Source organism: Desmodus rotundus, chromosome 10 (genome assembly GCF_022682495.2).
Source record: "Desmodus rotundus isolate HL8 chromosome 10, HLdesRot8A.1, whole genome shotgun sequence".
Classification (NCBI taxonomy): Eukaryota; Metazoa; Chordata; class Mammalia; order Chiroptera; family Phyllostomidae; genus Desmodus; species Desmodus rotundus.
Window position 1 is genome coordinate 28,175,778 of NC_071396.1, and position 12,264 is coordinate 28,188,041.

General features: G+C 45.1%; 2 protein-coding genes across 3 annotated transcripts in view; one reads left to right on the forward strand and one right to left on the reverse strand.

The window, feature by feature from the left end:
* ASB7 (ankyrin repeat and SOCS box containing 7) overlaps window positions 1-12,172 on the reverse strand; it is a 37,443-nt gene extending 25,271 nt beyond the window's left edge. Inside the window, exons 1-5 of one of the 2 annotated variants that reach the window (XM_045196485.2) lie at window positions 11,652-12,172; window positions 11,389-11,485; window positions 4,223-4,572; window positions 3,990-4,109; window positions 2,005-2,266 (exon numbers count right to left, since the gene is read on the reverse strand). In XM_045196485.2, coding sequence (XP_045052420.1) covers window positions 2,005-2,215 — 211 coding nt within the window. In that variant the 5' untranslated portion in view covers window positions 2,216-2,266; window positions 3,990-4,109; window positions 4,223-4,572; window positions 11,389-11,485; window positions 11,652-12,172. The remainder of the gene's footprint in view (window positions 1-2,004; window positions 2,267-3,989; window positions 4,110-4,222; window positions 4,573-11,388; window positions 11,486-11,651) is intronic. The other variant, XM_024561882.3, reaches the window with a different exon arrangement.
* Window positions 11,541-12,264, forward strand: part of LINS1 (lines homolog 1) — a 20,168-nt gene continuing 19,444 nt past the window's right edge. Inside the window, exon 1 of the mRNA XM_053912561.1 lies at window positions 11,541-11,637. The gene's annotated coding sequence lies outside the window, so the exon portion shown is untranslated. The remainder of the gene's footprint in view (window positions 11,638-12,264) is intronic.

The following is a 12,264-nucleotide window of genomic DNA, read 5'->3' on the forward strand; positions in this document are numbered from 1 at the left end:
ACGTTTGTGTTTAGAAACTACAATGTTTAGACATTCTAAAACCCCGGGTATTCATCATTTTGAAGTTGGATGTTGGAAAGCAGAGCAGCAAAATGTCATTCATCTGCCCAAGCCGATGTCTGAGATCTCTGAGGTCTGCTGTGACAGCTGCTAGTCACACGTGTCTACTGAGCATCTGACACATGGCTAGTGTGATGGCAACTGAATATTTTTATGTCATTCAAATGGCAACAGCCACAGGTGCTGTGGACAGCACAGGTTTAGAGTAAACAAGAAAGAGCGGCTCCCTTTTCTTCCTTTTGGAACACGGACTGTGCCGGCAATCCAAGTCACACTTGCTTGTTTCCTCCAGGAAGCCACATTTTCGCCCTAGCGGCAGCAGGTATGGCTGCACACAGCTGCTCCCCAGCCGGGCTTCCCTCTGTGGTCACATCACGGTCCCAGACGGCCTCTCAGCCCTGAGGTCACTCACTGGTGGTTTTACTGAGCAGACCTACAGACTTAACAGTGGTGAGATCGGACCCTTTCATTTGCTTGAGATAAAGGATTTCTCGGTGGGCGAGTGGCTTCTATTAAACATCGATGTCCTGTTTTTTTCAAAATGCATTTGGCTAACTTTCCTCTGCTCATTTAACAAACGGCAACTCTCTTTTGTCCTTCTCCTCAGGCCCAGTAGCTCAGTTAATTCTTGATTTCTTTCACGTCACATCCGATCCACAAGCAAATCCGGCTGGCTCCACTTTCAAAATGTACGTAGTATCTTACCGTTTCAAGTGTTCTGATCCTGTACTCACCTTTGAGTTTTTCTCAGATCCTTCCCCTGTCAAACCTCTCCCCTTCATGAACCACAGAACTGAGGTTTTCAACTTTTGAGGGTGGAAAATGAACTATGAGCAAGAGGCAGGGAGGGAAGCAGGGCAGTCCAAAGAAAGAACAGGCCAGGGAATGGCTGGGTTGTGTCAACAGTCACTTTCAAGGACACAGCTCCTATCTGGGGGCCCCTTGGGTGGGTGACAACAGCTGGCCTCAGGTTTAGCGTGGTCCTGAAGTCAGTTTGGGCTCAGAGTCTTCATGCTCGTGTCTTCGTGGGGCTTGTGACACTGGCTGTATGTGAAGCAAGTCTGAAAACCTGACTGCTCCTTAGCAATGAAAATATATGCTGTTAATGAGCACCCCAGGCCCGAGAACTGCACACGCGGAACCCGAGTCCCAACCAAGCCACTTTACACGGACAAGGTGGGAACAAATGGTAAAGTGCACATGGTCTATCTTCAGGGGAAAAAAGCTAAGTGGAAATTCAACTGGAGAAAAAGAAGTGTATTAGTTTAGGACAATTATTAGTCATTATTAATCATGGGAATTATTAATTATGGTAACAGGCAGTTTTTGAAGCAAAAACATAAAATGTCAAATGTAGTTTCCAACTGCATGTATTATACAAAATTAGACCTCAGAGAGCCAATCTTCTTGTAAGGTACCTAGGGACTAGGCACCATTCTGGAAAAGGCAAGTAAGTGCTCCAAAACAGTCATCAAGGCATCCAAAAAGGATTTTTAAAGGGGGTGAATTCAAAACCTCGGGCATCATTAGGCCATGGTGTTTAAAGGGACCGTGCCAGGTCTGTTGGCCTGGGCAATCATCAACAGGGAAGCTTCTCTTGCTGTGGGTACCACAGCCACTTCCGCTTCTGAAACACAAGCAACTGGACAACCTGAAGAAGAGCTGCGTTTAGTTCAAATAACCTGGAGAGCCCTGGCTATACATCAACTACCATGACGAGGAAAAAAGCACATTCACCAAACTGATCTTTCAGACAACCTGGTTTGAAACAAAACGCAGCATAATTATAACAAATCTTCAAGTAAGAGAGAAAATAAGAAGTGGACATTAACAAAAGCGAAACATTCAACATTATACACACAGGCAGACACACATTTTAAATTAAATATGGTTTCATCTTCAGTTTCTCCTCTGGAAAAAGAGATGCGCTTCTAGTAAACTCACCTCCGTGTTCTAGAAACACACGAACACATCTTTCCTTCCCTCTTGCTGCCGAGAAGTGGAGCAGGGTCCAGCCGTTGGCGTCCCGGCCGTTCGGCGAGTAGCCTTGCTCTAGCATCTTTCGGACCGTGTGGACATCCCCGGCAGCCACTGCGGCCTGAATCTGCAACTCCTCCTGCAGCTCAGGGTTCCTCCGACAATGGTGGTGTAACATCCTCGCTGCGTCCGCGTTTCACAAAGGAGTCATCAGGTCGCAGGGATCAGCCTTTAAGAGAGGGTAGGCAGAACATGTGACATTTAGGCTTCCTGGCTCCCGCCGACAGCGTGTCCATGAAATATTGCGCATCTTCCCTTTGCTAAATCACGTGCACCTTAGTCATGGCAGTGCACGCCACTACGGCCAGCTGACAAGTCTCTGGTCGGACCAGAGCTTTCAGTTATGTCCCTATGATGGTAAAAGACTTCCGAAAGGAAGCCAGGAATAAAGCCCTAAGTGGCTGAAATAGCACAGGTCTTCTGCAGCCTTCTGAAAACTCAAAGCCAACATCCTATGAACGTAACAGTGTGACGTGGGCGTAAGAGGGAAGGTGATGCTGGGCAGCTAGAAAACAGGAGACCACAGAGGAGTCGTGAGCGCATGTCTTAGGAGTTCGGATTTACCGGAAGCACTCCCAGGACACTTAGGTTCCCATCCATTTGGGGATTCGCTCACAAATCAGTAAGTAAACACAAAGTATCCAATGGACAGTTCACACTATGAAAACTAGAGACCTTTAATTATGAGGTGCAGTTAAAAAAAAAAAGTGCAAAACCTTTAGGCTGCTTTCCTAAAGTATATTAACAATATTTTATTTTAGCCCCAAAAGGTGGAAGGCTGAGGGGGAGGGCCAGTGGGTGGGGTTAAGCAAACGAGTAACACGTGTAGACTGTATTTACTTCTCTGTTTCCTTGTGTCTATTTCCGTGTGCCCCACTTTGTGTTATTTGATGCAGGATTTACATTTTTTTCCTATTTCAGTTTTCTAGAAGTTTTACCCTATCAGTTTGCCAAGCGTCAAGATCATACGAAATATTTAAAAACTTGTACACACACTTTTGTAGTGCATTTTTAAGCTCTTAGAGACATACAGAAATGTGAACTAACATTATTCTAGGAAGCCATCTCATCTGGGCTAATTTTCAGGATTAGATTAGACTCGTCTCCTAATGAGTCGGCTTCCATTTCTAAAAATAAAAAAAAAAGAAATTACGTGGGAAAGTTCTTTAAAGACACTTCGGTCTCTTATGTAGGTTAGACACCTTGGGATAATCTTGTGACCAATAATTTATCCTGTCAAACAGCTCACGCAGACTGCACAGAGGCAAACTTAACCTTAACTCGGGGTGCGTGGCCACAGCCTAAGGAGGTATCAAATACCCCGTGTTATTTTATACACAGAAAAGGGTCACTACAGGCTCCTAAGTTTCACTACTAAGTAACGTTGTTTACAAACATCAGGCTACTTCTACAAAGAGCCGTTTCCTCAGAGAAAATTGGGAAATGAGAAACTTCGGCACAATTTGTTTTCTTGAAAGACATGATTCCCCCTCCCCCATTTCTTCACTTAATTACTTTTTTCAACTGACACTAAAATCAAGCCTTGTTTTAGAAATTTTAAAACCAAGAATCCGTTTCGAATAATAGGTTCTCACCTATTACTAGCGTTTTAAGAGAAGATGTTGAAGACCACTAGAAGGAGTTAATGGAAACTACTAGGCTGTGCTCAAAAGAACCATCTTCAACAGATTTTCTTTTAAATGGAATGATTATCTTGGCACTTAAATAGGGCCACTATTCAAGAAAGAGTTAAACAATAAAAAAAAAAAATCTGGATTTTCTTTTAGCAAGTGCTGTGTTTATGTACACGAGCTAATGTGGGGGAGAAAGGAAAAGGTAAATGGGTTTCCCCCCAGAACAGCACAGACAACCAGTGACCGTCAGTCACTTACCTTCCGGAAGAATGTCCCTTTTCCTGATTGGTGGACTGCCTAATGACCATTGTGCATGCACGGCATCATGGGGAGGGGACTCGGTGTGTCCACAGGACGGTGCGGATCAGCTTTCTTAACCTAAAAGCAAATAACAATCATGGGAACTCTCCTAAAAATAATAAAGATTCACGGCCACATGCACCGTCTACCTTCTGATGAACTTAACTTTCACCCCTTTCCAGCGAACTTACAGAGCACAGAAAGAACTCAGATCAGGTCGTAGAGAAAATGATCTTGAGACCCACATTCATCTCCATGGTGGTGTAAATACAGTGGTACCTCGGCACTTGCCATTAATTTGTTCTGGAACTCGTGGTGAGTGCCGAAACCGACGAGTACTGAGCAAGCGATGCATTTTCTTTTGCGCGATGCTGGCGTGACTCACACAAGTTCCAGCAAGTGTAAGGAGTCCTGAGCGAGCGCCGAGGGCTGAAACATTTTTTTCTCATCAAAATGTGACAAGTGCAGGGTTTTGATGAGCTCTGAAGCTGACCAGTACCGAGGTATGACTGTAATTTATTTTCAGGAATTTTTTTTACCCCTAAATAGGCAGGTTAAAAAAAAAAAATAAAGAAAATAATAAATTACACATTTGGAATTTGGATGCAAACGAAGATTCTTCTTTCTGCTCTATTCAGAATATATTTGCAGACTTGCTTCATTTGAATTACTTTTTTTCAATCCTCACTTGACATGCTTACTGATATTAGAGAGAGGGAGAGAGAAAGAGGAGGAGAAACACTGATTGGTCGTCTCTCATATGTGCCCCAAGCAAGGACTGAACCTGCAACCTAGGTGTGTGCCTGGACCAGGAATCGAACCTGCCACCTCTCAGTTTATGGGATGATGAGCCACCAGCCAGGGCTCATCTGAATTACTTTTAACCAACACTGTCAGCTACTTGCCTTTTCCAAACAGGACCGAAATGAGAAAATGTATGCATTCAATACAGAAGGTGGCCTAAGCCCAAACGGAATCTATGACAACGAAAAGAAGAACATGTCTTTAAATACTGGTTCTTCATTATGTCCAACAGGACATATTGTTACTCCTTCGTGCACACACCAAAGTTGGAAAAAGATGAGCAACAGTCTTGCTAGCTTCCTTATCCGAATTCCGAAAAAATTTCCTCTACGACTAAAAAAGATCTTTCTCTGCGTCTAGTTAAATGCTGAGCCTGTGAATTCCAGTAAGGTTGAGAACACAGGCAAAGTGACTTCGCGCTTTACACCAGAATCACTCCAGGGATTTCTCACTGGGAGACCTGCCACCCACCCGTGGGGTAAGTGAACTAACACCCTGTGGCTTGGACAAGAACAGGCTGGGCCACCTAGCAACAGGCGCTACGGAGAAAATTGCCCACCAGAATTTTCACCTGGTCCAAACTAGTACAGTCCACTCTGACCCTTTCCTTTTTCCACCCCTTATTTTTCCTTGTTAAACTTGTTCAAGGAAGACCAAAGCCTTTGCCAACATGCGCTAGGCAATATTTAAAACTCTGCCCAGTCTTTCTTTTTTTTTTGAATTTTATAATATGTTTTCTACTACCATTTATCCCCCCATACCCTGTTTTCCACCTCCACCCATCCCCAGCCCCCTTGCATCCACCACAGAAACTGCCCATTATTTCTGAATTAGACATAATAAGAGCAACTCCTGCAGGGAGTTGTAAGAAATGCAGAACTCTCCTTACATAAATGCGGATTCTAAGACCAGGGCAGGAAATATACAAGAACCTCGAGCATCTTACAGTGCCAAACAGGAAGGAAGTGCTTAAAGAAAAAAAAAAAAGAAAGAAAGAAAACCCGCAATGATGGAAGTATGTCAAAGGACATAAGAGCCAACTAAAGAGCTTTAACAGCCAAGACAGAACAAGTGGAACAAGATAAAGCACTATTGGATTCTAACCCAAAGCATGTAATACACGGCTGTCTGAATCAACAAACACGGTGGGGGCGGAGGGGCAGGGGGGGACCTCCTGTGCAGAACTCAAAATAATTTGTATAGATTCTCCCCTCTCAAGAAGGTGGAGCTTAACCCACACTCCCCCCTCCTAAGTATGGGCCATGCATGTACTGACTTCCTTCTCAAGAGGGCAGCAGGGAAAGGAGGGAAAGGAGCAAATAATGCTGCTTCAGCCAGGGGATCGTGGTTTGTGTCATCAGTGCCAGCCACGTCGTCAATGTGACCTGGCACGGCATGGCACGATGTGATAGGCTAGAACTCCAGTGTAGTCATGAGAACATCATCAGACCACTTGCAACTCAGGGCCATCCCACAGAACTCCTGACCAGCACTTCCCCAAACATCAAGGTCATCAGAACTAAGCAAGTTGGAGAAACTGTCAAAGCCAGAATGAGCCTGCAGGGACAAGACGACCAAGTGTAATGTGGGGTCCTGGATGGGGTTGTGGGACAGAGAAAGGGTGTTAGATAAAATCCAAGGAAATCTAAATACGGTCTGGATGTGAGTTACCAGCAATGTTCATTACTGGCCCGTGACCTGTGACAAATGTATCTATTGATGTGAGATGATATGACAGGAAATTGCGTGTGGGGAACGTCAGAAAACCAATGTCTCCAATGATGAGCCGCCGGCGGGTGTTTCCACCAATGAACGCCTGGTTATCTCCCAGGTGAGCTCCACCTACATTTCAGGAACAGGTGTCACTGGGTACCTCGCCTCACGGTGTGTCCTCAGCACCTCCCGCCTCCCCAGGGAAGTGGAGGTGACCCTCCACGGTCCAACCCCTAAGAACCCTTGCTGGGGCTGCTGCCGCTGTCCGTCCACCCATCACCAGGTCCACGGAGGTGGTGGGCGGGATGGGCATGAGGGCGGGTGGGGTGTGGGTCGGGAACAGGAACTGGTATTCATTTATTAATATTATCAAGAAAAGCTTTCATGTTAACAAGTGAAGCGACTACGTTATTTCTCTCAACCAGAAAGATGCACAGGCAACATAATAACTTGTGATGATCCCACGTGGGCTATGTCAACAGACAAGCGAAGGTCCACTGAGTGCTGACGTGAACTTGGCACACTGCTGGGCCTTGGCCACTGCTAGTAACCCCGGGCAGAACTTCAACAGAGGGCTCTGCATACTTAAATTCAATCAAATAATCCTAGCAATGTCCTACCACTTTTCTCTCTTCTGAAAATGCCGACACACTATAAAGAGTAACAGTAGTTTTAAACCCCCAAAACGCTCTTTACCTGGGATGAGTCTTCACAGGAAAGAACACATGGACCCGAGTACCGCGCACACGTGACCCCTGCCAGCGGCATCCCTTAAATTATGAAGGACGGTGACTCATTACTCAATGACCTAACAGTCCAAAGCATCAGACAAGCAATTAATTTTACCTTGGTGCTACTTGGTCAGAGTTTGCATTTAACAGAGGATAGCTAGCCACATATGTATAAATAAAGAAAAAAGGACTATTTCCAGCAATGAGAATGAAGAAAAAAAAAAGTCTATTTCCCCTCAAATCACCTATAGAAGAAAAGAATATGGCACAGGAGCTGGGTGTCTAAAGTAAATGTATGTGCAATGTAGGCTGTTTTATGTTAATAATGACTCAAAACAACTACAACTTTGAGGGTGCAATCTTTAGAAATTCCATTTCAGGTTTCACAGTTAGAAAAAAAAAAAGAGAGAAAACCATACTAACAAGGAAGACTTCAGAATTATATGATACATGAGCCACTTCCTCACCGTAGCTCCTTTTTACGTAACATTTTGTGGCCCTATGTTAACGCTACGTTTACATTTTATGAATCCACCTTTTTCTACTCTGCCTGGTGTCAACAGAGAACAATAAAGGCCTCTAAGCTTTTATACTGTTGACCGTATTAGAAACTATACGTTTTGGAATAAATGTTACCATTTCATTTCCATATAGATGCCAAGTAACCTTCATGAGGTTACCGCCAACACTTGCTCCACATAATTTTTAAAAGTCTACATCCACAGAATGAAGAGTAACTGTACAACAAAGTATATTTAATCCACTGAGTCACGCCAGCCGGGGCTTTGAAACAAAATATATTTAAGACCTGTCTACAATTATGTAACTTTCACCAAATTTGCCCACATGTCCCCAATTTCCTTTAGCATGATTAGTCATTAATGGCTTTTTGCATGTTATTTTCACTGAAATTCACACATTTTTTGATTAAGGGACACAAATTAGAAGTGTGCTTTCAGATTTCACACAAACTAGAAACAGGGTAACAGCTTGCTACTCAAAAAAAAAAAAAAAAGACAGAAAGAAAGAAGGATGCATTTCTTTGCAGAGTAAATGGAGATACAGGCTGGTAAGGAAATAAATGAGCAACCGCAAGGATACGGGCTCTGAGGAAGAGAAAACCCAACTCACCAATGGCTCATGGTCCTAAAAGGGAAGGTGGATGCAGACATGCCCCAAGGCCCGAAGTGGGCAACAAGGCTGAGATGTCTGTTGGTGAGTTCTACTTGTATGATCAAGGGGCTGGAAGCCCAGATAAAGTAGGAGTGCGCCGTTAGTATCACTCAGCAGAGCGTATTGTTTATGTTCTAAAACAAGCAAGGATATTCACATTTCCTCCCAGGGACTGGGCCTCCCTATGACACAGGGTGTATTACCAAGAGCCACTGATCTGTAATCTGTAGAAGTTCCAGGAGAACCACCGACAATTTCCATGCAATGTGGATGAGGCAACAGGGGCGATTTTAAATTCACTTGTCCAGACCCAAATCAAAGTTTAAATCACAAGAATTGTAAATGATGAGGTCTTGTCAGTATTGTCTTATGAACCCATGCCTGGCATTATTATCTCAGCAGGCTCAGGTCAGGGCCTAGGAAGTCTGCAAGAAAGGAGATGACCGTTCGACTTAAGGAAAGCCTTCAGCAGAGAACAAAAGGAAAGGCTGAAAAGTCAGGTATTAGATATGCTTATATAAACTCCATCTGATTAGACTTTTTAAGGATAGTATGGACTTCTCTGTTACCAAAGTTAAATGTGAACAAAATAAAAAGTGTATGTGTCATAACATTAAGTAACTGTGAACGGCATCACTTTAGGTATAAAGAAAGTAAGTACTGGCCACAGCATACTCAAGATGCAACACTGAATATCTTCAATTAAAATCGTTATTTCCCCTATGCAATTATAAGTCTATATCTGGCTGTCAAATAAATCAGGTGTGGTTTGATTTCCTTTCTCCTTGTGACTAGCCATAGAATTAACACAAAACTAACTACCAGGCTGAAAAAAATAAACCACACAACTGGCCATGTTGGCGAATATGGACTCAAATTAAACATTTTAAGCATTTGCCATAACCTAGACCATACTAATAGTAGGAGCAGATGCTGACAATTTATATACGGGGTCCAGCACAAATAGCGCCCCTTTTGTATTATAAAATCATAAGCATTCGGTAACATGACAATATCACACTCAAGCACACCATAGGACACGTTAGGTGAAACATTCAAAATAAAACTGTAAGTTATGGCACCCGTATTATTACCCTACCCACCACACTCAAGCAGGCCTTACTTCTGCCGGACCCTGCATATTCCCTAATCTTCGAAAAACCATTAAAAACTGAGAGGATGAGTGAACTCTCACGTAAGCAGAGGATGAACTGGCTGAGAAAAAGGGGTGTGCGCTCTTTACCTTACGCAGACACCCCCCCATCATCCCAGGTGACCACCTTTCTCCGCAGTGAAAACACACTAAAGTCTAAAGCAGAAAATTATTGAACTGAGAAGGCCTGAACAGAAAATAGAGCATTCATTTTTACCTTCAAAAGGTACTTCAAACAATTTAGCATTTTTTGAAAGTCCTACACATTAGGCACCTCCCTAGTGAGTCTCATACTTATGAAAACTGCCTTTAACTTCGTTGGCTTTCGCCTAGCTCATGCGGAAATGAAGTGCACTCTACACACACTTGCGAAGGCTGCCCTAAACGTTCACCACAGAACAATCATCGGAAGAAACGGAGTCTAAACCCCACTGTGTAGCGCAGTCTCCCTTTGGTTTCTGGCATAGTGTCCCTTTGGTGTCTGGTTTCAGGTCTCGAGGATATGCAAACCCTCAGAGACCCTCAAAAGTATCTTCGGCGATGTCCTGACAATGAGAAGAATCAAGAAAGCCATTCATTTCCTTTTTTTGGAAGGCACAAAGTCCAGTGGAACAGAGTAAATCAAAGATTTCCTAACAACTTCTGCTATTTTAAGTACCTCAAATTCCCTGAACAGTCTGAGGTATTAAAATAACTCTGAGAGTACCAAGTCACTTTATACACGTGTTGTTGGATGTTAGAAAAGTCATTCACTTGGGCTAATTTCTGAACTAAATTAACTCTTAGATGATCTACCGGCTCATATCCCCTCTTGGGGAATTACGCGAATGTCCTAAACCTACCTTTAGTGCATTTTCAGAGGCAGCAACAAAATACAGCAGCAGAAACGGGATCCCATGCATGAGAAGCTTCCATTTCCATCTAACAAATTACCTGTGAGAGCTTTGAAATGACAAGTCTCATTTATGCAGAGGGCAAAAAGCCCTCGATTCCAAACACATCAATACAGTCCTGTGCTTTTAAATTCTTGAGTGTCAAGTGTTAACAGGATATTATGTAAAGTTTCATAAGCTGTAGAAAATCCGAGTGGAACAAGTTATTATGTATCTTTAACAGTCGCAGAACCCATCCACATCTGTCACACACAAACACACAGAAGCCTGAAGAGCTGACTACACACAAGAGCTTCAGGGGTGAATATAGCTTCCTGGAGATTCTTACTATCAAGGTACACAGACTCACTTTTTCCTAGGGAAAAAGTCACATTATTTTCTGAAACCTAAATTTCAAGCCATTACTGCACCTTCCTTTACCAAACCCCTTGTCGGTTAGGTAACTCTGCAAAAGATTTTCCGATGGAGGTAGAAGAAAGGTGAAAGGAAGGAATAAGGGGAAAACAGAAAACTGCGATTTAATTAAAAAGCAGAGTCATTCCGAATTAACAAGCAATTAACAGGGAATTGAGGAATTCCTATGAGAGTACGGGGGAAGGGCTACCAAAAGGTCTCCAAGTCTCAGAGCAGGGTAAATGGTACAGTCACCACAAGATAATGGCAAAACACGGACCAGTCGACAGAGAGAAAGGTGGGAAGTAACATTTAGGGGGTAGGAAACTTATTACAACGTTAAGGACCAGGGCAAGAGCAGGGTGTGTTGTTCTTACTGGGAAAACGGAGACCAGGAAAGAGCTGCACTCCCAGGTAACCACCCTGAAAATAGAGCACTGCTTAATGAGATAGGGGCCAGAAACAAACAATGGGGGAGGGGAGGGCTGGCTCAGTACCTTCACAGAGGATGCTGGTGAGAGGCGCTCTCTGCCACTTCTCCGGTGGGTGGGCAGGCCGCTTCCTGCTCTCTAGGCTCCCGGAGCCAACTCAAACCTGGAAATCAGAAACCAGTGAGAGGTGCGGCGCCCCTGGAGCGAGGAGGAGGGGGCTTTGAGGAAGGGGAGCAAAGGAAGGGAGTGATAAGGGAAGGCAGGAAGATGCAGTGATTTTCCTCCCGACCAGCCGCCCCCTTCCCTTTACGGAAGGTAACTGACTTTACCTGTCTCCTCAGCTGCTGCTTCTCTTCCTCCTTTCAGCCTCTTCCACACTCACCAACTTCTCCATTGAAGAAACACCCCAGGCAGGGCCGGACACGGGTGTTCCTGAGCCTCCTCGGTGCCTCACGGCCCCAGCCCGGCGAGCATCCACACAGCCGAGCTGACGCGGGGCGGCGGTCCTGGCCGCCGGGCAGCCTCGGGGCAGGGGTGCAGGGAGGAAGTCCCGGCTGGGGATGGCGGGGGGTGGGGGGGCGGAGAGTCCCGGTCTGAGGGCTCGGAGCAGGGGGCTGCCGCGCTCCGGGCCGGAGGCTCCGGGCTACGAGGGAAACGCGGGAGGTCTTGGGGCAGCAAGGTCCCGGGTCGTACAGGGTCCTAAGTGCCAGCCTCGGGGGCTCCAGATAGGGGGCTTTCTGGATGCACTTTGCACTGGGCCACCCCCGCCCCCTCCCTCCAGCACTTTGGGGTCACTGGGATGGGACCAAGCCTTCAGCAGCCAATCAGCGGCCGCGCCAGAGCCCGAGCCCTGAGCCGTAAACCAGGTCCGGGCGGGTGGGGGTGGGGAGTGGGGGCGACTTGGTTGGTTGGTTGCTTCCTTCTCTCCTCCTTATCCCTAGC